Genomic DNA, 26,387 nt, shown 5'->3' on the forward strand with positions numbered 1-26,387 from the left:
ACGGTTCTGGGGCTCTGGACTCCCGCTGGGAACAGCCAGGTCCCCGTCCAGGAGCTGACAGCCTGAGGGAGACAGACCAACCCAAGAGGACACATTTATAGGCAAAAGAACCCTGAGCTAGAACCAGGGCTCCTGGCGCAGGTTATAAAGGGTTCTCCTCAAGGGGTCTCTGAAGAGGTGGCAGTGGAGAGAGGTTGAGGCTCATGAAGGTCCCTGGGGAGACCTGCTAGACGGCGGGAGGGGAGTTGGGGGGGGCAGTGCAGAGGCCCCTAAGGTGTCCTCAGCAGAACTGCCCCAAGGACAGCCAGGCCTCTGACTCAGACATCAGGACGTGCAGTGGCTTCATCTTCCAACCCAGGGGCCACGAGGGAGCTACCCTGAACAGGACAAGCCCCTGTGTAGGGAGGCGTCTGTAGGGGGCAGGGGGCGAGGTGCTAGGGACCTGGCAGGTGCAGGGAGGAATGTGGAAACTGAGGCTCAGAGCACAGCAAGTCCCCACCCAAGGTCCCGTGGCCACTTTAGTTCAGTAGAGATAAAAATGACTTCACAGAGCACCCACGCTGAGTGTCAGACGGGCCTCCAGGAACAAGCAGGGCAGGCGTTTCCCAAGGCAAGCCCAGGGACAGAGCCTCTGCCAGGCCAGGGCCACCCTGACCCCCACTTTCCCCCAGAGACCCTGCGCCAGATAGGAGCCCTTGGGCCGGGGTCCCTGTCACACCCCACCTCCCAGCTGGGTCTCTTGGCTCCAGACAGAGCCTATGGGGCAGAGGGGCAAGGCCTCAAACATTTGGGAAAGATGGAGAATTGGGGGTTCCCTCTGGCTCTCAAAGAATTGGAGCACCCAGCGCCCTCCCCAGGAAATCATATACCAAAGCACTGGACGCAGGCTACCTGCGTTCACTCTGTGCCCAGCACTGGGAGTTGGGGAGGAGGAGGTCTGGCCAGATGCCTAAGAAGGTCCCACACTCCGAATGTGCCCTCCTCTCTCACCCCACCATATAAATCCTAAACCTGTCAGGTTCAAACCCAATGGGAAGAGGGAAGGGAGGACTCTGCAGCTGTGGGAACATCTGGTCTCACACAGGAAGCAGAGAAGAACAGAGCAGGGTCAGTGGAGGGTGGAGGGGAGGGGAGATGAGGAAAAGGGGACTGAAAGAGGGCTGCAGACCGTGGCTGGCAGGAGAGCACTGCACATGGAGTCAGAGAAGAGACCGTTCGGTTCCACCCCAGCTTAGACAGGAACCACCACGGGGCCTTCCCCAAACACCCAAGCCTCCATTTTGCCAACTGTAGAGGAAGAGGCTGTACAATCTCTGGGGTCCCTCTCAGTGTTAACTGTTTTTGTTTTGTTTTAAATAAAGAAGGCCTCCAAGTACTACCCTCAAGAAACTTGGCCGGGTGCAGTGGCTACGCTTTATCCCAAACACTGTGGGGGGCTAAGTTGGGAGGAATTTTTGGCCCTTTTTTGATGCCATGAGTCCAGAGACCAAGCGGGCAACACAGTTGACTGAGACCCCCGTCTCTATGAAAACATTTAAAATATTAGCCTGAGTGTGGTCCCGAACTACTTGGGAAGTTGAGGTTAAAGGATCGCTTGAGCACAAGGAGGTCAGGATGTGGTGATCCAAGATCACGCCGCTGCACTCCAGTGTGGAAGAAAGAAGGCAGGAGGAAGGACAGAAGGGAGGAAGGAAGGAAGGGAAAGGAAGGAATGACAGAGGAAGGAAGGAAGTACGAAGGAAGGAAGGAAGGAGGAAGGAAAGGAAGGAAGGAGAGGAAGAGGGGAGGAGAGGGAAGGGAAGGAAGGACGGGGAAGGAAGGAAGGGAAGGAGGAAGGGGAGGGGAAAGGTAGAAAGGGAAAGGAGGGGGGACTGGAAGGGAAGGAGGAAGGAGGAATGGAAGGAAGGACAGGAAGGAAGAGGGGAGACCGGAGGAAGAGGAAACGGAAGGAATGAAGGACGGAAGGAAAGGGGACAAACGGAGGGAAGGAATGGAGGAAGGAAAAGGGAAAGGACAGAGAAGCGACAAGGAGGGAAGGACGGAAGGAAAAGGTAAGGAGGAAGGAAGGCTATGGAATGGAGGGATGGAAGGAGGGAAGGATGGCGAAAGAGAGAAGCGACCCAAGAGAAGAGAACGAAAGAAAAGCGAAAAAGGAAGGAAAGAAGAAAGAAAGAGAAAAAGAAAGAAACAAAAAAGAAAGAAAAAAGGAAAAAAAAAAAAGAAGAAAAGACGAACGAAAAAGAAAGAAAGAAAAGGATAAGAAAAAGAAGAAAGAAAGAAAGAAAGGAAGGAAGAGAAAGAGAAAGAGAAAAACGGAAAGAAAGAAAAGAAGGAAAGAACGAAAAGAAGAAGAAAGAACGGAAGACGCAAAGACGAAAGACAAAGAAAAAGAAGGAAGAACAAAGAAGGAAGAAGAAGAAAAGAAGGAAAGAAATCAGAAAGAAAGGAAGAAAGAAAGACCAAAGAAGAAGGAACAGAAGGACGAAGGAAAGAAAGAAGAAAGCACGGAAAGAAAAGAGCAAGGAAGGAAACACCAAAGAAAGAAGGACAAGCAAGAAGAACAGAAGGAAAAAGAAAGACAGAAAGAAAGAAGAAAAGAAAAGAAACAAGAAAAGAATCGAAAGCGGAAGAAAGAAAGAAAGAAAAAGAAAGAAAAGAAAGCCTAAGAGAAAGAAGGAAAGAGGACAGAAAGATAAGAACGAAGAGAAGAAGAAAGAAAGTAAGAGAAAGAGCAAAAGAAAAGAAAGAAAGAAAGGGAAAAAAGAGAACTGAAAGAAGGATAGAAGACGGGGAAAGAAAGATAAGAAAAGAAACGAAAAGCAAGAAAGAAAGAAAGAACGACGCAAAGAAAGAAAGACAAAGAAAGAAGAAGACCAAAAAAGAAAGAAAGGAAGACAAAGAAAAAAGACAGAAAAGAAAGAAAAAGAAGCAAGAAAGAAGAAAAGAGACACGAGAAAAGAAGACAGATAAGACGAAAGAAAGAACAGAAAGAAAAAGAAAGAAAGAAAAGGAAATGAAAAGAAAGACAAGAAATGGAACAGAAGAAAAGAAAATGCACGAAAGAAGGAAAAGAAAGACAAGAACAGGAAAGAATAAAAGAAAAGAAGAAAGAAAGAAAAGAAACGAAAGGATGAAAAGAAGGAAAGAAGAAAGATTACAAAGAAAAAAGAAAGCGAATGGAAGAAAGGAACCGAAAAGAAGAAACAAAAGAAAAGATAAGACAAGAAAGAAAAAGAATAAAGAACGAAGGGACAAGAAAGAAGGCAAAAAGAAAAGAAAGAAGAAAGGATGGGGAAAGAGAAACGGGAAAATGCATAGAAGAAGATAAGAAGAAAAGAAAGAAAGAAAGCAAGAAAAGAGGAAAGGAAAAAGGCAGGAAGAAGGAAGGAGAGCTGGCACAGGAAAGGGAAAAAAAGAGGAAGGAAGGGTAAGGAAAGAGGGAGGACAAGGCACAAAAGAGAGGCAGGGAAAGACAAGAAGAAGGAAGGAAGAGGACGGGAGGGAGGGAAAGGGAGGGAGGCAGGGAATGGGAAGAGGGAGGGAGGGCAGGAAAGGAGAAAAGAAAAGGCAGGAAGGAGAGAAAAGAAAAGATGGAGAAGAAAAAGAGAAAGAGAAAGAAAAAGGAAGGAAGGAAAGTAAGGAAGGAAAGGATAAGGAAAGAAAGAAAGGAAAGAAAAGGAGGGAAGGATGGAGGGGGAAACTTTGACAGTGTGTTAGTATTAAGCACTGCCAGTGCTGGGCATTTCCCAGGGGATTGAGAGGATGGATGGCTTATGGCTAGCGGGTGCTGTTGCAGGACACATATATCAGTCTCAGCCCAGCTTTTCGAGCATGCGTGTCACGTCCCCATTTTACAAAGGGAGGAACAGCCCAGAGGACATTCCTTGATACACAAGGTCATCTGTTCCTGTGTTTCAGGGCCAGACTCCAAACCAGTGTTCAACCCCGGAGGTGGCCCTCTTTTACACCTCCAGTTGCTTGTTCCATCTGTTGCATTTGCCATCGGGTTTTTTTCATTGTTTGTTCCGGCAGGCTCTCCAGGCCACCTTACATTCGGGGCCTCAGACTTGGGCTGCTAGCCAGACAGGGCAGTAAAATGACGCTTCACCACCACCACCCTTCAGCTCAAGGGGAGGCTCCGTCACTTGAGTGCACTTGGTCAGTCATGTTACAGTCTCCAACGAATTGGGGAGGGCGGAGGGTCACGCGCCAGGAAATGCACGTTGGTGTGGTACACCTAGCCTAACTGACTTTCCAGAATATCGCTGCCTCTGCCCTAAATGAGGCTGCAAGACATTGAAAAGAGCAAGGTGATTTCCCCTTTGGGGTCTGAGTTCAGACGCCACTTGAATGTCCTATGACCACTCAGTCCCCACATGCTAGGACATGTGGACCACATGGGATGCGGGCGCCAGACAAGGTTCCCACACTCACAGGAGCATCTGTCCTAGTGGGGAAAACTCATTTTCAGTTAGAACTAATTGCCCAGGAGAGCAACAGGCGGCCATCCGAGAAGAGGGAGGGGGCTCAGGGTCAGGGAAAGCCCTGCTCCCTTTGGGAAGTGACTTTGGCTGAGGATCGATGACCCACCCCAGCATTCAGGAAGAGGCTGGGATGGCGAACCCTGATGCAGGAGGCTGACATGTTCAGGGGAGGACCAGTGTGCTGGGATTGATTTGTACTCACAGGTTCGGGATGGACTGGAGGAACGTCGCTGGGTCGCTTAAAGGCAGTGGGCTGAGATTATCGTCCTATGTTACAGCCCTAATTCTGGCCACGGTTGAGGACAGGTGCATGAAGCCCCTTAGGAGGGCTACTCCTCCCAGGTCCAGGAGAGAGGTCTGTGGTTGCTGGGAGCTGGCAGGTTGGTTTATTTTGTTTTGTCCGGTAAAGAGGAGGAGAGAATGGATGGGAGGAAACCCTGCGGGACCATATGGCCACTCATAGGCGCCTCTCACCAGCCTTGCACTCACCCTCTCTTCGTGACAACATCAGGGGGCCTCAGGGGCTCCAGCTTGCCAGCGGAAAGACATGGCAGAGTGCAGACACGCCAAAGAGAGCCGGTTTGACCCTCCCTGGACTGCCCTTCATGGTTGGAAGAGCGCACCGTGACATCTTCAGACAGCCACCGAAGTTGGTGTCTCGGCAGTGCTCTGAGGAAGCCAAAGGCTCAGAAGCCTTATGGTGCATGAGCGGCTGATGGAGTCACTGTTTGTGAGGCCCCCAAGGCACGCAAGAATGATGGGGCCAGTGTGCCGATTCTGAGCTCAGCATCCGACACCGGGTGCATAGCGTCAATAGTCCAACGCCTTTGTCCAGGGCCTAAGATCCTAACACATTGTTCCAAAGCCAGGGGACCTCAGCACACCCCCGCCTTGCTCCCTCGTTCTCCTTCCCTTCCCCAGTTTCAGACAGGGCACCGGGCTCAAGGCCTCGCATTCATACTGGCTGCCTGCTTCTTGGGGGACCTTCACAACGTGATTGCGGGAGGCACACAGGTGAACAGAGGTACATTAGGGAAAGGAAAAGGTTTCTCCAGAGAGGTGACCGGAGTAAGGGAAGGCGGAGAGTGCCGGCTGGCGATGAGGGGAGGAAAGGGGGGGGCTTGGGGCCCATCGCCCCGGAGGACACCCTTCAAACTATCCGCCAGGGTATAGAGACAGCACGATCATAAATGCTATGAACGCTTCACCATGGGCTAGGCAGTTGGATGGCAGGACATTGATGAACTTCACAAAATCTATATAGAGTAGGTATTATTTTCCCAAAGTTTAAAGGCTGGAGACTGTGAAGGAAACAACGGGCATGCAAAAATTACTCGAGAATTCAAAGCCTCTCTTCCCAGTGCTGGCTGGTGAGGCCCTTAACTTCACCCTCGCCCTCTGTTTCTCAAGTTGCCTACCTGAGAAATGGGAACACCAAGCACCATCTGCCTTCATGGAACTGATTGACATGCTGATTCCTGGCCCTACCCCGGGTTTAAGGCCTGGGGTGCGTAAGGGCCTTTGGGGTACGGCCCAGGGACTGTTTTTACACACGCCCTCTGTGCTTCTGGTACACCCCCCCAAGTTTGAGAAGCACTGTTGCTGTAACCCTTGCGGGTCCAGGCCAGGCTGCCCAGCAGACAGACTCCACCTGAGCTTTAACCTGAATCAAACCTTATCAGCTTACACCTGCTTAGTTTTTTGTAAATCCCCTCGAGCTTTACAAAAATTGTTTCTTGGGTCCACTTATCCTGCCTCAGGGTCAAGTGCGGGTGGGGCGTTCTTCCATCTCCTCTCTAAACTCCCCCACGTGATGCCAATGCGTGTGACCAGAAGGGAAGCTGCCCCCTGGCACCGGCTTTTCATCAGGATTCTGCGTCCGCACTGCCCCCAACGACAAAAACAGTTAACACTGAGAGGGACCCCCAGAGATTGTACAGCCTCTTCCTCTACAGTTGGCAAAATGGAGGCTTGGGTGTTTGGGGAAGGCCCCGTGGTGGTTCCTGTCTAAGCTGGGGTGGAACCGAACGGTCTCTTCTCTGACTCCATGTGCAGTGCTCTCCTGCCAGCCACGGTCTGCAGCCCTCTTTCAGTCCCCTTTTCCTCATCTCCCCTCCCCTCCACCCTCCACTGACCCTGCTCTGTTCTTCTCTGCTTCCTGTGTGAGACCAGATGTTCCCACAGCTGCAGAGTCCTCCCTTCCCTCTTCCCATTGGGTTTGAACCTGACAGGTTTAGGATTTATATGGTGGGGTGAGAGAGGAGGGCACATTCGGAGTGTGGGACCTTCTTAGGCATCTGGCCAGACCTCCTCCTCCCCAACTCCCAGTGCTGGGCACAGAGTGAACGCAGGTAGCCTGCGTCCAGTGCTTTGGTATATGATTTCCTGGGGAGGGCGCTGGGTGCTCCAATTCTTTGAGAGCCAGAGGGAACCCCCAATTCTCCATCTTTCCCAAATGTTTGAGGCCTTGCCCCTCTGCCCCATAGGCTCTGTCTGGAGCCAAGAGACCCAGCTGGGAGGTGGGGTGTGACAGGGACCCCCGGCCCAAGGGCTCCTATCTGGCGCAGGGTCTCTGGGGGAAAGTGGGGGTCAGGGTGGCCCTGGCCTGGCAGAGGCTCTGTCCCTGGGCTTGCCTTGGGAAACGCCTGCCCTGCTTGTTCCTGGAGGCCCGTCTGACACTCAGCGTGGGTGCTCTGTGAAGTCATTTTTATCTCTACTGAACTAAAGTGGCCACGGGACCTTGGGTGGGGACTTGCTGTGCTCTGAGCCTCAGTTTCCACATTCCTCCCTGCACCTGCCAGGTCCCTAGCACCTCGCCCCCTGCCCCCTACAGACGCCTCCCTACACAGGGGCTTGTCCTGTTCAGGGTAGCTCCCTCGTGGCCCCTGGGTTGGAAGATGAAGCCACTGCACGTCCTGATGTCTGAGTCAGAGGCCTGGCTGTCCTTGGGGCAGTTCTGCTGAGGACACCTTAGGGGCCTCTGCACTGCCCCCCCCAACTCCCCTCCCGCCGTCTAGCAGGTCTCCCCAGGGACCTTCATGAGCCTCAACCTCTCTCCACTGCCACCTCTTCAGAGACCCCTTGAGGAGAACCCTTTATAACCTGCGCCAGGAGCCCTGGTTCTAGCTCAGGGTTCTTTTGCCTATAAATGTGTCCTCTTGGGTTGGTCTGTCTCCCTCAGGCTGTCAGCTCCTGGACGGGGACCTGGCTGTTCCCAGCGGGAGTCCAGAGCCCCAGAACCGTGGCTGGACCTGGAGAGAGGGACGAGGGAGGACGGCAAGAGGTGGGAGAGCCGGGAAGGAGGACGCGAGGAACCACCGAGCTGGGAAGGGGATCCTGGCCTGGAGGTGGGGCCGCGCTCCGGAACCCCCGGCTTCCCACGAGCGTCCGGGCGGCGGGCCGGCCGGCAGATGGCGGTGCGCGCTCGGCGTCGCGGGTGGCGCTGGGGCCGCCGAGTCCCCTCCTCCTGCCGCTCCCTCCCCTCGCCGGCTCCTTTCTCTGCGCTCTTGCTCGCGCTCCCCAGCGCCCTCCCGCTCTCCCGGCCGCGGTCCCCTCGTCCGCGCCGCCCCGCCGCCGGCTCCGCCGCCGCCCCTGGCGACCATGGCGCACTGGGGGCCCTCGCGCGCCCGGAAGGGCCCCGGCCCCACCGCCCGAGCCCCGAGCCCTGGGGCTCCGCCGCCGCTGTGCTCGCCGCGCTTGCGGCCGCTCCTGCTGCTGCTGCTGCTGCTGGGCGCCTGCGGGGCGGCGGGGCGCTCCCCCGAGCCCGGGCACCTGGGTCCTCATGCCCAACTGACCCGGGTGCCACGGAGCCCTCCCGCGGGACGCGCGGAGCCCGGTGGCGGCGAGGACCGGCAGGCGCGCGGCACGGAGCCCGGGGCTCCGGGTCCGAGTCCAGGTCCTGCTCCGGGTCCCGGTGAGGAGGACGGCGCCACCGCCCCGGGCTACCAGCGCTGGGAGCGGGCGGCGCCGCTGGTCGGAGTGGCTTCCAGGGCTCAGGTGTCGCTCATCAGCACGTCGTTCGTGCTCAAGGGGGACGCGACGCACAACCAGGCGATGGTGCACTGGACGGGCGAGAACAGCAGCGTAAGTGACCTCCGCGCGCTCGCCGCGGCCCCTACGCGGGACACCATGGGACGCCCCGGCGGGACCACCACGGACCCCACCCCAGACCCCCCTGTGCTCATCAGGGGCGTTCTTGGCGACTTGGGCACTTGGGTCACCTCGGCGGCGCCCCTCTTGGGGAGAGGTCCTCAGATTCGTGCGCTTGTCTCACCGCAGGGGACATTCCTACAGATTTCGGGATCCTGGGCCACCTCCCATACTCCCCCGCTGGCCTCCAGGTCCTGGGTTACGGAGGAGGTCCCCAGAGGCTTCGGGAGCCTGCAGGTCCTTGAGGGTCACCCCAGCTCGGCGTTACCTCTCTCGCGCCCAGGCTCCCCCAGCTGAGCCTCGCGTTCTGGGATTTTGGGCTCTGGGATCCTCCCCTCCCTGGTCCACCCGGGACTCCGCGGTGGCGCCTCCGCAGGCTCCGGGACTTCCCCGGTCAGCTCGAATCCTATTCTAGGACTCTGGGATTTCTGGGTTACCCCTCTCCCTAGGGTCCCCTAGTGCGACCCGCGGCTGTCTTGAGCTCCTGCTGCCGGTTGCCCCGCCTGGATGCACTGGGGTCCGCGTACCCCCTTGGGTTCGTCCCCACACTGTGCTGGGGACCTGTGTGACGCTGGCACGGCAAACTCCCTGCCCTCCCCCCACGTTCCCGGCTACTCTGGCTTTGCTCCAGCTGGAAGTTTGCCACCTCTGTTGGGGACCTCCTGTTCCTCCACCCACAGCCTGGGGCTCCCACCCTTCCCAGATCCTGCCTGCTCTGGCCTTTGTTGGTGCGTGCAGGAGGCAGAGGGTCCCTTTAGATTATTCCCCTGGGGGCTGCCTCAGCCTCACTCCCCCCACCCCCAAAAGGGCCGAGGGCCACTCTGAAGTCACCCTGGGGCAGCTCTGTGGGCCTCTAGTTTTGCAGTTTCCAGAGAAGGATGGGGGTAGGGAGGTGGTAACCATGAATCCCGAGAGGATGGTATATGTGTATGCGGAGGGGAGATGGGAGCCTCCCCTCATTCCTGTGCCTTGCTGTCTCCTGGGGTCCCCTAGGAGACCTCTTCTCGCTTCCCCAAGGGCCAGGGTTCCTATATGCACTGGCTGTGGCCTGGGTGGGGAACACTGGCCTCTGGAGCCAGGAAAGGGCATAATTTGGGCAGTCACTTGTGCCCATCTCCTCCGTCCGGCTTTGCTGGTTTACTCCCAGGCAGCTGTGATGTGTGCTGGAGGAGGGGCGAGGTGGGCAGATGAATATGTTGGGGTAGGGGTATGGGCAGCATTGAATGAATTTAGTCGGCCTAGAGCCCAGCTCCCCAACCAGCCAGCGTCTATCAGGGTGCAGGTGCCAAGTGTCTGGTCTTGGGTCATTCCTGACATCTCCAGCCTGACTAGCAGCCCTTCGAGGGCAGAGTTGGCTCCCTGGGTGCAGTGGGCCAGCAGGGGGCAGTCAGGGTGCTGGCTGGAGTGCCTTGCAGAGGTGGCAGGTGCCACCTCCCTAGAAGAGCACTGGGAGTGTTCTCTCCATCTGCACCTTGAGAGAGGGGTCAGATGCCAGGTGTACTTGTGAACAAACGGTGTCTGCCGTACCATAAGCTCTAACTCAGGTGGAAAGGTAACCCAGAAACTGAGAGCTCAAAGGACCAAATAAACACAAAAAGCAAATCCTGAAGGGCCAGAAAGCTCTAATCCCCTACCCCGTCTGCCCAGGTGGTTGATCCTGAAGCCTGCTCCTGCCCCTTTGTCATTTAGCTTCCTGGGGAGGGGGTGGAGGAGCCCCATGGGAGGGGCAGGCTAGCTGTCTTTGGGATAGGCTGACACCCAGCCTGCCTCTGACCTGACCTCACAGTCCGGGTGCAGGGCAGCTTCCTGGGAGAGAGTTGAGGAGGGAGCTTGGGCCAGCAGGGATGGGGTACTGGGGGTGGGAGGCAGTCAGAGGGGCCTGTGTGGCTTTGCTCCTTGAGGGTGGCAGCTGGGTTGGGTGACTCCTCTGTGACTGGGTGGGCTTGCGTCCTCACTGCTGGCAGGTGTGTGTGTGTCTTGGGGTGGGGGGTTGTGAGTGGGGGGCAATGTTGGCTTCTCTTTAGTGAGGACAGAAAGTCCAAACCAGAGAGGAGTTTTAAGGGATGGATGTCCTCTGGTCAGCATGAGGTGAGGGGCAGGGGTGAGGTGTGGCACACCGGGCATAGCCTGACACTTAGCTAACACTCGGGAAGTAGAAGCCAGGACACCCTCATTGTGAGTAGTGGGTGTGGGTGTCTGTGGGGTCAGACGCTGGACCAGGCATTGGGCTTCAACACCTTCCACTCCTGCCTCTCCCACACACCCATTCTCCAGACTGGACAGTTAGGGAAGGACCTTATCATCCTGCACCTCGGGGAGCAGGGGAGGCTGCAGGAGTTTCACCTTGCCTGAGAAAACTCAGAAGAGGCAAGAAGCCGGTTACCTTGAGCTAACTAAGTAAAACCGCTTTAAAAGAAAAAATCACTGCCTTAGTGCTTGTTGCGTGCATAGTATTGTTTTTTTCAGCACACGACGTGTCTTAGAAACGTACTCTGCTCCCTCTAGTCTCGTCTTGCAACCACAGGACTAAAGATTTTAGCCGGGATTTGGCAGTGGGTTTCACGTCTGCTTGAAAGCACCATCTTTGAAAGCTACAACCAGACAGAAACTCACACAGCTGGTTTGCCGAGCAGTCTTCCTAACATTTTATTTCCTTTAACTTGCTCACCGCCCTCTGCAGATGTGGTCAACATGAACAAAGAGCGTGTTTACTTTACCATATCAGGTGTTCTTCAAAATTAAAAGGAGCATTTGATGAGGGGGATGGACTTTAAAACATGGCATTTGAGAGCATCCCGCAAGAAGGAGTTCCAGGATTTAAGCCCCCGTCGCTGCAGCTGCGTTAACATTATGTGGGTTTTCCTTCCAACGGCTTGGTTCTGCCTGCTCCCATGGCGATAGAGAAGGGCACTTGCTTGCAAGTTCAAACACTGCCTCCCTGTCTGATGTTTAGCTGTAGAAACAAATTGTTATGTGTGAAATTAATGTTTCATTGAAACCAAGAGGTATTGCGTTTGTATGGATCTAGAGTGGGCTGTGCACACACAGCTCTGGGTTTTGCATCTCCGGAGCTGCCCTTGGAGGCAGCGGTGCTATTTGAAGGTGGATAAATATTACAGAGTGTGGCTCTCAGCCTCTGGGGTTGTGGTTTCATGTTATCCCTATGGGGAATGTGCTGTGCCCCGTCCTGTTCTTAATGTTTCTGGGAAATCGTGGGCTTATTGTGCTTATTTTAAGCACAGCTCACCTGGGCTCCTTCCCACAAGGCACTTGATCCTCAACTTTGAAGCTGAATGTATCATTTAACTTGAACGTGAGCTTCCTGCAGCCTGGTCCAGTTTGTTCACCTCTGTCATTGTTCCCCAAGAAGATCAGTACCTCCCTCCCCTCCCCTCTCCTCCCCTCCCCTCCCCTCTCCTCCCCTCCCCTCCCCCCCCTCTCCTCCCCTCCCCTCTCCCCTCTCCTCCCCTCCCCTCTCCCCTCTCCTCCCCTCCCCTCTCCCCTCTCCTCCCCTCCCCTCTCCCCTCTCCTCCCCTCCCCTCTCCCCTCTCCTCCCCTCCCCTCTCCCCTCTCCTCCCCTCCCCTCTCCCCTCTCCTCCCCTCCCCTCTCCCCTCCCTTCCCTCCCCTCCCTCCCTTTCCCTCCCCTTCCCTCCCCTCTCTCCCTTCCCGTCCCTCCCGTCCCTCCCTTCCCCTTCCCCTTCCCTCCCTCTCTTCCCCTCCCCTCGTGCTTCCTTCTCCCTCCCTTCCCTCTGCCCATTTCCCAAATCTGCTCTGTGCTGCGCCACATTGTTGGTGCTATCCAAGGCAGTTGAATGCTGAGGTGATTCTGAGCAGATTACCCATACTCTCTGTTCTGCAATCTTGATGAACCCGATATTTGTGTATATGTTATACCCAGAGAACTAGAGCTACACATCAGAAGAGCTTCTCAAACTTGTTTCTCTGAGTTAAGAGGTCAAGAACTAGTGGGGTCTGTGGCAGCATCTTCTACTATAGTACCCGTGGCCTCTCCCCAAGTTTGTATGAGATTTCCGTCATGACATCTGCCGGGTGTTGAGTTCCTTGAGGGCAGGTGAATTCTCTCTCTAGGGCTGCCAGGGCAAAGTGCCACAGACTCTGTGACTGAAACAACACAAATGTATTTTCTTGCAGTCCTGGAGGCTTGATGTCAGAGATCAAGGTATTGTTCAGGTTGGTTCCTTCTGAGGCCTCGCTCCTGGCCTTGCCATGCCGCCTTCCCCATGTCTCCACATGGTCTTACCTCTGTGTGTGTCTGTGTCCTCATCTCTTTTTCTTGTAAGAGCACCAGTCATACTGGATCAGGGCTTGTTCTAACCACCTCATTTTAACTTAGTTACCTCTTTAAAGGCTCTGCTTCCAAATACAGTCACATTTTGAAGTGCTAGGGATTAGGACGTCAACGTACGGATTTTGGTGGGGGGACACAGTTCAGACCCTGATAGCAGGGAAGGGGTCTTAGCTTCCTTTGCATCCCCTGAGTTTAGTAGTGGATCTCGGAGTAGTCTAGTGGGAGATGAACATGAACTGCTAGGATATGAGGGGGCGAGTGTCACCCTACCCGATAATGCTGATGGCGAAATCAGGGAAGACTGCATGGAAGAGGTGGCATCAAGGCTGGCCTAAAGAATGAGTAGGTGGAGTATATAGGAGATGGAGAACATTCCAGAAAAACAACATTCCAACTTGAGCAAGGTCTGGGGGGTTGGAATTTTGAAGGTATGTGTGTGTTATATAAAGTGAGAGTGAATGCATTATGCATGGAGACAAACAAGAGAAAAGAAGTTTGGAAAAAACAGATTCAAAAGCTCCCGACAGACCCCAGATGTGAGGCTGAAGAGTCAGTGTGGCAGTGAGGCGTGGTGGACATTGCAATGGCTTCAGAGACAGCCTGCCCGGGTCTGTATCCTGGCCCTGCTGCTCTCTGGCTCTGGGATCTAGGCAAATGGACTAAATTCTCTGGACTTCAGTGACCATATCTTGAAAATGGGAGAAGTAAGGCTCACAGGTTTGCGGTGCAGGTGAAGTGAGATCTTCCATGTGAAATGCTCAGATCAGAGCCTGGCCCACAGCAGGAGCTCAGCAAATGACATCAAGAAAGAGCTCTGAGGCAGTGTGGGGGATGGGGCTGGTGAGGGCTGCAGAGTGAGACATCTGGACAGAGGCTCAGGGAGGAGCTGCTGCCAGGGGGAGGCGTGGACCAGGGCTGTGGAGGGGGCTGACGGAGAGGAGAGTGGGTTGGAGAGAGGTGCTTGGCTGGACGCAGAGGACGTGGCTGCCTTGGCTCTGCAGGCCTCTCTCCGTCCTGAGTGGCGCTGGGCTTCTAGGCTCCAGGCCAACTTCCAGAGTGTAGAGACCATGTGAGTTCTTAAATGAACGGGTTCAAATCCGTGACAAAGCTGACCTGTAGCCTTGTGTCTGATGCTTGTGGTTTTGTGATGTCAACTCCAGTCCACCTTAGAGGACAGCTTGGTGGCTCCAAGCTCAGGGTTTTTAATTTAAGTCTGCTGAACTTGCCGTGCATTACCTCTGCTGAGGACGCCCCCACGGTGTGGCCTCCCAGCACTAGGGGTGGGGGCTGGATTGGAGCCCAAGGTGTGGGCCCTGGTGGCTGAGCTGTGGCTGGTCAGCCTGAGTACTGGGCCTCCATCCAGAGGCAGTGCATCTCTGTCGTGACAGCTCATCACCAAGGGTGTCCAGCGGCCACCTGGAGAGAGACAGAAGTAGGCAGAGGTCAAGGGATGTGGTGACCAGGGCTGAGTGCCTGTCATACTTGCTGCCAGGAGCTGGCTGCTGGCGGGGCAAACCTGTCCGGGACCCTGGGCCTGGCGGCTGGATGAAGAACCATGAGGGAGCCAGGGACTCTGTGTGGAGAGAGGCAGCAGCACTTGGGGACATGCAGAGGGCGGGCTGAGTCTAGGGAAGTCTCAGCGTGCAAACCGCAGGCTCACAAGTTGACCCAGGGCTTCTGCCCTCGCCCCAGTCACTCAACATTCAGAGCGTGGGTTGAGAGCTCCCAGCAGGAAGGGGAGGGAGTTGTGCCCAGAACCCTCCACGTGGCCTCACATTTGCCTCCAAATCAGCTGCTTTTAGGGTGAAGGTAAGAAGCAGCCGCAGGCCTCGTTTCCTGGGTGCTTACCCATGGGGTCTGCTGAGTGCACTGTGCGGAAGTCCCTGTCCTTCTGATTCTCCTCTGAGCCAGGAGGATGGGCAGCCGTGCTCTCTCTCGACTTGGGCCCTCGTTCGGTCATCATGTTTCAGGTGTCAGCCCTGGGGTGCAGAGGAAGGGCCCGGAGCCAGTGGGATGGACTCCTTCTCTTGAAGTGCCTGTGGCCCAAAGTGGGGGGTGCGGTGGGGCAGAGAGCCCCAGGGATGCAATTCAGGAGGAGTGAGGTGGGGCCGGTGTGGAGGCATAGGTGCAGGGAGGGCAAGGCGGGGCGGGCCGGGGAAGCTCAGTTCACCTGGGGAGCGGTCACATGGGCCACAGGTGGAGGAGGATGAGGACGGCTGACAAGGCTGAGGAGGTGGGACAGAGGGGAGCAGCAGAGATCTCTGGGGTGCAGAGGGCAGGTGGGCTGGTGGAGGGGCTGCCTGTGGCCATTGCCTGTGCCGTGAAGCAGGGGCTGTCTGAGTGGGGCTCCTGCGCATGGTGTTTCCTGGCTGGGGTCCGAGGGAGGCTTTTGCTGTGGTCTGGCCTGCCCTGCACAGACCCACTCCCTGGCCTGGGTGGTGCCGGCCGCTCAGGGATGGGGAGCTGCACAGACCTGATTCCCTGGCCTCAGTGGTGTGGAAGAGAGGCTCTTGCTGTGAGCTGGGCTGCACAGACCCACTCCCTGGCCTGGGTGGTGCGGGCCTGCTCTGGGATGGGGAGCTGCACAGACCCACTCCCTGGCCTGGGTGGTGCGGGCCTGCTCTGGGATGGGGAGCTGCACAGACCCACTCCCTGGCCTGGGTGGTGCGGGCCTGCTCTGGGATGGGGAGCTGCCTTTGTTAGTGTTCTCATCCAAGTTCAGCAGGTGAGACCTTGACTGTGGATCCCCCACGTTCTGTCCTCTCTTGTGTACCCCCTCAAGTGCTGGTCTGTTCCTGTCACTTCTGAGGACCCCTGAGAAGCTCCCAAACCCACTCTCCCACTCCCTGCAATCAGTTCACCTGACCTAAGTTACCCTGCCTTGCTGGGTCCTTGCCTGAGGGGCCAACACTCCCGGGGAATGTGAGCAGGAGGGGTTATGGGATAGAAACCCAGCTTTGGGCTGGAACCCCACCCCTCTGGTGCACAGTGGGGAAGCGCAGAGCTGAGGGAGGCTAGATTGTCTTCAGTTGCCCCACGTGCAGGGCAGCGATGTGGATGGGCTCTCGTGCTGCTCTGGAGGCCCTGATCCCTCCTCGCTAGAAGTGCTCAAAAGGAGGCTCCATGTCCATGCTCCAGGCCACTGCAGGGGCTTTCGGCTTGGGGGGAAAGCGGGACCACCAGGGGCTGACTGAGGGGTCCAGAGTTGTGGTTGTGAGCCTAGATCCCAGCTGGACCCAGGGGTGCACTCCATGCTGCTCCATAGCCTCTGGCTCTGACCCCGGGTCCCTCCCCTGCCCTCCAACATGCTGGTGCTGCTTTCCCTCTCTTCCCTGGGGAATTCTGGGTTATCTCCCTGCATCGCTCAGCTGGGCGTTCACCCCTCCCTTCCCATCATGCTGGCCACCCATGTACCCACTCTTCCCCAGACGTCAGTTTCCCCATCTGTAAGATGAGCGTCAGGACTAGACCATCTCCAAGGTCACTACCAACCCGGACATTGTTTATGTTTAGTACACATTTGCTGATTGATTTGTATTTTATTTATATGAATGGAGACTAGGGATGAAGGAATGCCCAGCCCAAGAACCTCACTGCAGCCTCTTTCAAGTAGTCACGAAGGAGGCAGATTTCCATGAGAGCTGAACTTCAGGAACGGCTGGTCTCACCCGAGCCTGCTGTTCATGCTTGGATGAGGACTGAACCTCTCTGAGCCTTTTTCCTAATTTATCAAATGAGGATAATGGTTTCTGTGTGTCAGGCCAGTGCTGGGGCCATGCGCTCCATGGATGGGGGCCTGGCCAGCAGACCCACCAATGTCCTCCTTCGTCTTGTTTCCTGAGAGTGTCGACTTCACTCGCATCTTCACTGTCTTCTTGAAACCAGCTCAAGGCCCAGCTCGTGGTAGCTGTTGGCCTCAGCTCTTTACCGAGCTTCTCTGTGTGCCTAGCGCTGTTAGGTGCTGAGGATACAGCGAGGCTGCCCGGGTGAAATGTTTGGTCTAGACAGGAATTCATCCTAGCGCGTTCTAGGTGCTGTGTGAGTCTGCGCTGGGGAAGTCTGGAAAGATTTCCTGGAGGAGGTGAAGATGGAGCTGCTCCGCAGGATGAGTAGAGTCCCGGGCTGAGGAGCAGGTTGGGATGGTGAGAATATTAAGGCTGAAGGAGAGGCCTGGGGGCTGGAGCAGCTTGGAGCGCCCATGGGCAGAGGAGAGACTCGGCCGTTGATCATAGAAGCTTGGCTCGAAGGCATAGAGACGGCCCTGTTAATAAAGTTGCTGAGCACATTTCACAAATCCACTTTTACTTTAATAAAGGGCAATTTAATTTGTAGTTGTGTGAAGGTTCCTGAGAGTATTCTAAAGAGGTCATAAATTAGCCTCATTCCTCGGCACGCCCCTCAGATGAGAAGGCAGCCCAGAGCTTGCGTGGGCCTCTTGGCCTAGCCGTTACTTTATTTTATGGTGATTTTTTCAGAGTCAGGCTAAGACTTGTGCAGAGGATTCGAAGGAGAGCAGGCTGGAGTGACGGGCAGATCAGCTGGGACGCTGCGGAGAATCCCTGTGCCTTTTCTGGTGCAGGAAGAAACGGAGGGGAAGCTTGTCCGTTGCCTCCTCTCTGGGGGCCGCCTTGTCTTTCTTTTCTCGTACTCCAAAGGATGAGTTGTTTATAGGTTCTTGCCAACGGCCCACTTTGTCCTCGCCCCTCCTTAGTTCCTAGTTTGGGTGGGTGCTGTATGGATTGCAGGGATGCTGATGAACTGAGAAGCCTGGCTGTGGCTGCAGCTGCTGTTCCTGACCAACGTCTTCCCCTTTTGGAAGTCCAGGGAGCAGAGATCCCTGGCTCTGGCCACCGGGAGGGCAAGGTCTCCATCTGTAGCATTGGAAAGGTGAAGGCCTGTGTTCTGCGTTGGTTCACATCCTGCTTTTTCTTGGAAAGCCCCGTCCTGGATGTGAGCTTGGATTCTGGGTGTAAAAGAAGTGCAGACATGGGTCTGTCAGTCTAAGTGGATAGTAGGGGTGGGAATGCCCTGTACCACTTTCCCCACTCCCAGCAGGTTCCCACGGACCATCCCTGACCTGCTCTGCAAGGTTGTAAAACACAGACTTAGGCAACTTGCTCGCTGCTGATTGATATACAGCCCGCTGAGGGCAGTAGCAACATCTTTTCCATTCAGCCCCTGACTCAGGACAGTTTCCCAGTAGGCATATGGTGCTCGTCATCTGTATTCCGGTTAAGCTCCATTTGTCATTAAAAAATGGAATAGGGATACTTGAGTGAGTGAGGACTCTCCTGGAAAGACTGGAAAAACAATGTAAAACTCCAGTGTCCTTTTGAGGTGGAAAAGCTCCTTCTTATTTTGCATTTCTGTAGCGGTCAGTTACTGTATTTGCACAGAAAATTACAATCATTTAATTAGTTTCTTCTCACACCAGCTCGAAGATCTTAAAATAACAGCACTCTCTTTCCTTAGTAAATTTCTTGCAAAAGCAGATAATTTCCTGCAATGTTGAGCTTGCCTTCACTCACACCGAGCACATCACTTGCAAGTCACCGTTTCCCAACGCTCAGATAAATGAAGTTCAAATTAGAGAAAGAAAAGAGCCAGGCAGAGTGTGGCCGCTTCCATTCAGATCAATTTTAATTCAGAAAGAATTCTTTATGAGGCTTTTTCGCCGTGCATATTTCTGAAGCATCAGAAGTAGAGATAGCATCTCCCAGGCCTCAGCCGGGGAGATCCGGCAGTTAGGATCACCTCCCAGCTTCTGCTTCTGATGTAATTTAACTTATAATAATAATCCCTCACTATTTACAGGGAACTGCTGATTAATAATAATAAAGTTAAAAATCACAGCCCCGCCAGGCATGGTGGCTCACACCTGTAATCCCAGCACTTTGGGAGGCCGAGACAGGCAGATCACGAGGTCAGGAGATCGAGACCATCCTGGCTAACACGGTGAAACCCCGTCTCTACTAAAAATGCAAAAAATCTAGCTGGGCAAGGTGGCGGGCGCCTGTAATCCCAGCTGCTCAGGAGGCTGAGGCAGGAGAATGGTGTGAACCCGGGAGGCGGAGCTTGCAGTGAGCTGAGATCCAGCCACCACACTCTAGCCTGGGTGACAGAGTGAGACTCCATCTCAAAAAAAAAAAAAAAAAATCACAGCCCCCATCTAGGTGCCGGATGCTGTGTCACACCCACTTGTTTTATTTGCTCCTATAGAGAGACCTACACAGTAGATACCATGATTATATGCATTTTACAGCTGTGGAAAAGAAGGCTCGGCATGGCGGGAGGACTTGTCCCCAGTCACACAGCTAGTGAGGACCCGAGATGTAGTTTGAATTCCTTCGCTCTTGAGCCCAAGTTCTTTTTAAAATTCTTTTTTCTGGCCAGGCGTGGTGGCTCATGCCTGTAATTCCAACATTTTGGGAGGCCGAGGCAGGCGGATTACCTGAGGTCAGGAGTTTGAGACCAGCCTGGCCAACATGATGAAAATTTGTAAAAATACAAAATTAGCCGGGCCTGGTGGCACATGCCTGTAATCCCAGCTACTCAGGAGGCTGAGGCAGGAGAATCACTTGAACCCGGGAGATGAAGATTGCAGTGAGGCAAGATCGTGCCACTGCAAAAAAAATTTTTTTTTTTGAGGCAGAGTCTCGCTCTGTCACCCAGGCTGGAGTGCAGTGGCCGGATCTCAGCTCACTGCAAGCTCCGCCTCCCGGGTTCACGCCATTCTTCTGCCTCAGCCTCCCGAGTAGCTGGGATTACAGGCGCCCGCCACCTCGCCCGGCTAGATTTTTGTATTTTTTTAGTAGAGACGGGGTTTCACCGTGTTCGCCAGGATGGTCTCGATCTCCTGACCTCGTGATCCGCCCGTCTCGGAAAAAAATTCTTTTTACTTTATTACTGTTTTAAAAATTGTGGTAAAATAGATGTAACATAAATTCACTGTCTTAATACTTTTTAAGTGTATGGTTCTAGGGGCATTCAATTCATTCATATTGTCATGCACCTGTCACCACCATTCTTCTCCAGAACGTTCTCATCTTCCCAAATGGAAACTCTGCCCCTCTTAAACACTAACCCCCATCACCCCTCCTCCAGTTCCTACCACTCACAGTCTACTTTCTGTCTCTATGAATTTGATGCTCTAATGACCTCATATAGGTGGAACCATACACATTTGTCATTTTGTGTCTGGTTTATTTCACTCAGCATCATGTCTGGAAGGTTCGCCCCGGCTGTGGCAGGTGCCAGAATTTCATTCCTTTTTTATGGCTGAGTACTATTCCACCGTCTGGACAGAACACATTTCCTGCCTTTGTGCGTCTGCGGATGGACGTTTGCGTTGTTTCCATCTTTTGGTTGGTGTGAATTAGGCTGCTGTGAACATGGGTGTGCAGATATTTTTTCAAGTCCCTGCTTTCAGTCCTTTTGGGTAAATGCCCAGAAGTGGGATTGCTGGATCATATGGTAATTCTATATCAATTTTTTTTTCTTCTCGAGACCGGGTCTTGCTCTGTTGCCCAGGCTGGAGTGCAGTGATGCAGTCACAGCTCACTGCAGCCTCAACCTCCCCCAATTAAGTGATTCTCTCACCTCACCCTCCCAAATACCTGGGACTACAGGTGCACGCCACCACACCTGGCTAATTTTTGTATTTTTTAGTAGAGATGGGGGTTTTGCTGTATTGCCCAGGCTCGTCTTGAACTCCTAAGCTCAAGCAATCCACCCGCCTCAGCCTCTAAAAGTGTTGGGATTATAGGCGTAAGCCACCGTGCCCGGCTTATGTTAAGTTTTTGATCAAGCCTGAGGTTATATCTGCATCAGAAATCACCCTTGTGGCTGCCTTGTACCCACTTGCTGGTCAGTAGCATAATTGCAACCCCCAAGGAAATCCACAGGAGGAGAAACATACGTGGCATGAGGACAATCCCGCGTCTACAAGGGACACAGTGGCAAGGCTGCGTTGTAGGAGTCACCTTTCTCTGTTCTGTTCTCATAACCTCTGAATTCTGCCACTTGTGACCCAAGGAGGGGTATCTCTCTTAGCCCAGGAAATCCAGATCTGTCAACCTGGGGAAGTCAGAAATAGGCTGGTCCGGTGCTGGCCCAAGGGTGGAAAAGGGAACCTTTCCTGGAGGCATTGCTCGGCATGGCCACTCTTGCTAAGGGTAACCGTTTGCCTTCCAAGTTCAAGCCCATTTCTCCTCCTCCTCTGCTTTTAGGCACTTTTCCCAGTTGACTACCTCATTGACCAGTTAAGTAATTCAATTTTCACTCTGTAAAAATAAAGCACTCAATAAAAACCCTGTGTTTTTCTCAATTTATTCCCATCAATACTGCTGAACCCCAGCCAAGTTTATTTTCTGATTCTTCGTTTGACCATCAGATAGGCCTTCTGGGCATCCACTTTGGGTCCTCAGCAGCTATGATGTCAGGCGGCTGCTGTGTACCTGGCTGTGCTAGGCTCCTTGGGTGGACCAAGGACACACACCCAGGGGTTTTCTGGCTTTGAGGACCCCAAACTGGCACGGGGGCTCTTAGCTCTCTCTGTGCCCTAGACTCCTGCCCACCCCAATCCTGGAGAAGCTCATGAAACTTTCTCAGAATGAGGATTTTATAATTAGCATAAAACAAAGTATAGATCCAGAGGAAACCAATTTCATGGCAATGAAGTTATCAAAATACTAAAATTAATTTCTTCAGTAACACTTCCATAAGAACTTGCAGCAGGTGTGATGATTTCCATAGTTTGGAAGTTGTGCTGAGTGTAAGCAATACTTTGAGACCGATAACAACTGTGATCTGGCCTTGGAGATATCTGTGATTTCTGTTGGTGACGCCCAGGTACTGATGATACATTTGTGACTTGTTGCCTACTTCAGAATGGAAGGAAATGCCTAATTTCAGCTGGGGCTGGTTGAAAATAAAGAGGCCATTGTTTCTCCATCCAAGTTCATGGGTCCTTGAAGAAAGAGCAAGCAGAGAGAATCCAGAACATGTAGAAATAACGCCATGGGGCTGGACGCGGTGGCTCACGCCCGTAATTCCAGCACTTTGGGAGGCAGCGGCGGGTGGATCACCTGAGGTCAGGAAGTTCGAGACCAGCCTGGGCAACATGGTGAAGCCCTGTCTCCACTAAAAATACAAAGAAATTAGCTGGGCGTGGTGGCACACGCCTGTAATCCCAGCTATCCTGGAGGCTGAGGCAGGAGAATCGCTTAAACCTGGGAGGTGGAGGTTGCAGTGAGCTGAGATCACGCCACTGTACTCCAACCTGGGTGACAGAATGAGACTCCGCCTCAAACAAACAAACAAATAAAAAAAGCAAAAAAACAAAAGCACCATGCGAGGTAGGACTCAGCTGGAGGGATGCGATGGGGACAGATGGATCCCATGGGAATGATACAGTCCTGTCCCCTCTGCCGTGCGCCAGTGTCCCCGTCTTCCCCAGGCCTCCTGTCTGGTCTCCTCCAGTCCACTGAGGGTATGGACTCTAGCAGCTCAGGGACTTTGGTTTGTCTCATTCCCTGTTGCTCCCCACGCGCCTGGCGCTTAGTAGATGCTCAGTAAACATCTGGGGACTTCTGAAAGGGGGAACTAGGAGGAGGTCATGGATCCTGAAGCTCAGAGGCCTAGTTTCCCTGCTGGGGAATCTGGGGAGAGTTGAGTCCTCGCAAAGCTGGTGAGTGAGGAGCTGGGCTCCTTGGCCCACTGCCGGCTCCAGGAGTAACCTGGGAAGTTCTTTAATGCAGTAATTAATCTCCACCCCGTGGGGTGGGGATTATGCACATATCTGCAGAGAAGAGAGCTGGCTGCCAGAGAGACAGACAGATTTGTCTCTTGCCTGAGAGGAGTCCTGGGCAGAGGGGAAGCAGTCTAGCAGCCGCTGACTCACGGTCGCGGGTATGCAGCCAGGCTCTGGTGACGCCTACGCCTCCATGGCGGGGCCACTGGGTCAGCCAGGAGCCAGGGTACTCCGTGGTGAGAAAACACCCATTCCAAAATTGAATTAGGGCATTGAAATAGCATCCTTGATGATCCCAGCCTCATCTCACCCAGCAAAACAAAACAAAACAAGACAAAACAAGAAACCCACGAGATGGGTTTGTCCAGCTTTCAACAAAGACAGAGGACTTGGGGGTAGGTCGAACCATGGGAGGGCTTCCCCAGGGGACAGCAGGTTTGGAGAAACCTGGGCTTTCTGATGGAAATGCCTTTGCAGCATCACCCACCTGCTCACTCACTCATTCATCCATCTACACACCAGCCCCGCGCCCAGCATCACCCACTGCTCACTCGCTCATCCATCTACACGCCAGCCCTGCCCTGAACCTTCCCTCTGGGCCAGCTTCAGAGGAATCACCAGTTTCTGAGTTCTCGGGGGGCCTTCTATGGAGGGAGCCTTGACAATGGCCTTTGTCCACGTGTGGGGCCTCGCTTTTCATTCTGTGTCTGTGAATGTCTTTTCTTCTAATTCACATCAACATGTCCCTTTGAGAAGGGCTGGAAAGGTGCAGTGCTGAGCTGTGGCTGGGAAGGCTTGCTGCTGGCCCCACCGAGCCCCTCCCGCCCACACAGCCTGGGCTGGGAGCCGGTGTGAGTCACTGGGCTGCTCTCTGCGTTCACCCAGCACCTGGCCAGGGCCCAGCTGCTGGGCTGGAGTGTGGCGGCCACCGTGGCCAGACGGTTGGGGCTCCTGGAGGCGGCCAGGTTCAGCGGGCTGCGCTGAGCACTGAGCTGGGGCCAGCTCCCCAGTCCCCTAGGCCTGGGTTCCCTCATCCGCCCTGGGGCTGGCAGGACCCCTCCCCATGGAGGTAAAGGTACAGGGAGCGGGGAGGATGTCTAGCGATGCGGGAACGAGCTTCTCCAGTCCCAGGGAAGACTGCATCGTCGCCCCTAATCGGAATGTACCTTCTTTCTCTAGGGAGATTTTATGTGGTTCCAATTTCTTCCCATTTCCTGAATAGTTTGCTAAAGTGGAACAAAGCCCAGCGTATTTCATGAACATTCAGCTCCTCCAGTTTACTTTTAAAGAAAGTATTTCTCGTTGACATCTGGTTTTTCACAAGTTTCCTGATATGAATTATTGCCTGGAATTCTCACCTCTAAGATCAAGTCGGAATTTCTTTCCATCTCGCCCGTGGTTGAGCAGAGGGCCGGGCAGTGACGGGGAAATCCAAAACCTGGGAACTTCTGGGACTTGTCAGGAGTGGGAAGGGAGCTTTTGGGCGGCTTCTTCCAGGATCCCACCTCCTGCAGTGTCCCTTGGCCCCAGGTGGGAGCCAGCCTGGCCCATGAAGGCACAGCTGGGGCCCACCTTCCTGGCTCAGGAAGGCAAAGAAGCCCACCAAAGCGGCCCCCAGCTCCCTCCCTGGCCTGGTCTCCTCACGCCCCGGGACATGCAGAAGGGGGTTGGTGCTGGTCACCTTGGCTTCTGAGCTGAGGCAGGTAGGGGTTGGAGACCGTCCAAGGAGCATGTTGGGACAGGACGCACATTGCCCCCAGCCCTCCAGCCCCACAGGGTTTCTGCTTCCTATGGCATTTCCAAACGGCCTCCGGTGGGCACTGTGTGCTGAAGACTTCGAGGATTATTGGCAGGCAGGGGCTTGGCAGGGAGGGGAGGGAGGCAGGGCTGGTCTTCTGCCCTCTGCCCTTTCTTTCTCTGCAGACACATTTCCTAAGGCCCCCTGTGTGCCAGACTGTGTGCTAGGCACACTGGACAGACTAGTGAATGATTTCCTCTCTACACCCCGGCAGCCACAGGCAAGGGATGACCATGCATGGCTGTTTCAAGGGTGAGAGGTTGCAGCTCCATCCTCTCTCTGTCTCAGTCCCAGTCCCAGTGGGATGCCAGGGCTTGGCTTGGCCCTGGTTGTGTCTCCCTCAGCCCTCTCTTGCCTAGGGTACCCCAAGTTTTTCTAGGGATGCACTGCCTCATCTCCTGCTCACCAGGCACCCCCTCTTTCTAGTCCTATAGGGTAACCCTGCAGAGAGCTGCCTCTGCCCTGGGCGCTGGTCCAAGTCTTCTGAGCACACAGAGGGACTCTGAGAGGCTGCGCGACCCGTTTGCGAGGCCAGCCTGGTCTATGTGCCGCCAACCTGGCTCACCTAACCCTGGCAGGGGGTGGACAGCGTGTGAAGGTCCCCACCTTTCCAGCAGACAGCCTGGCCTGCCCCAGGGGGCCCCTGCCTGCGTCCCTCACCCCTGACCATACTTCTGCCCTCCATGGAGGCAGCCCCTCTGCTCTGCTGCCTCCTGGCTTCATGTCGCCCTGCAAGCTGCGGACCTCACGGAACTTCATCTTTCTCTTCCCTGGGAGGGAAAGGACACTGACCTGGCCTTGTTGTAGATGGGAGCACATCACATGTGGAGGTCGTGGCCTGGTGCTGGACAGCCAGCGTCCGCTCAGATGCCCCTCCTCAGCTGGCTCTGTCACCCTGTCCTTTAGGGCCCGAGAGCATGCCCCCGCCCCCGTCTCTGAGGACTTGCTGCTGTGCCCCTCACCTTGGGCCTTGCTTGCCTCCATATCTTTCACATCTTTGTGTCCTGGGGCTCTGACTCCATCCCGGTTTCGGGGTGGCCTGGCCCATCCTGGGGTCTTGAGATACTTGTGGCCTCTGGGGTGTGAGGACTTGGGAGGCTGTGTAGAGTCAGGCCAGGCACCCCTCTCTTTAGGAAGCTCCCAGCCTCCCCTGCTGGAAACAGCCTCTGCCAGGGCCCCAGTGTGAGGCCAGCTTCTGTGGCCGGCTCCGTGGTGCTGAAGCCTGCCCCCTCCTAGACTGTTTTTGGTGGGCTTGGCCCCTTCTCGACTGCGTGTTTGGAGCAGTCAGGGACAGAGTTCCTGAAGTGCGGGAGCTGATCTTTGAATTTTGAGATCATGTCCAATCTGTTTTTTTTTTTTTTTCTGTCTTCTCACTCACCTGCCTGCTGTGGGGTCTGGTTTTCGGCATAATCAGAGAAGGGACGAAGACCAGGCAGAACCCACTGACCAACTAATCCATGAGTTGTTGTTGACATCATGGATTACTGACATCTGCCGGGGTGTGGCCCAAATTTGTGTTTGCCCCAGAGAGCATTTTGGGAGGTGTACTTGGAGCGGCTCATGCGTTTAGCCGGGAGCTATGACTCTGGGCCAGATCCTCTGCTGGGGGAATGGGTGATGTCCGTGGCTGGGACCAAGCATGGTCCATGTCCTGGTGAGGTTACAGCCCTCTGGGGTGGGGGCAGATGGTGACCTTGGGGCCCCAGGGCAGGAGCCCATGGCGGGGATGCTCTGAAGCATGCGTGTGTGATGGGGGCCTCTGACTGGGGTGGCATCAGGGAGGGTCTCTCAGAAGAGGTGGCATTCCCCAGAAAAGGACGTCATCAGCCTTGTGTAGTGCCAGGTGGGTGGGGGCGTTTGTGGATAATGTGAAGGCTGGGCCCCTAGTCGTCTTC

General features: G+C 54.6%; 1 protein-coding gene across 6 annotated transcripts in view; it reads left to right on the top strand.

Moving 5' to 3' along the window:
- The first annotated feature begins 8,028 nt into the window (after nt 1–8,028).
- Nucleotides 8,029–26,387, top strand: part of SORCS2 (sortilin related VPS10 domain containing receptor 2) — a 550,766-nt gene continuing 532,407 nt past the window's right edge. For 5 of the 6 annotated variants that reach the window (XM_030924965.1, XM_030924973.1, XM_030924972.1 and 2 more), the window contains exon 1: nt 8,029–8,567. In XM_030924965.1, coding sequence (XP_030780825.1) covers nt 8,085–8,567 — 483 coding nt within the window. In that variant the 5' untranslated portion in view covers nt 8,029–8,084. The remainder of the gene's footprint in view (nt 8,568–26,387) is intronic. The other variant, XM_010370027.2, reaches the window with a different exon arrangement.

This window comes from Rhinopithecus roxellana, chromosome 2 (genome assembly GCF_007565055.1).
Source record: "Rhinopithecus roxellana isolate Shanxi Qingling chromosome 2, ASM756505v1, whole genome shotgun sequence".
Lineage (NCBI taxonomy): Eukaryota > Metazoa > Chordata > Mammalia > Primates > Cercopithecidae > Rhinopithecus > Rhinopithecus roxellana.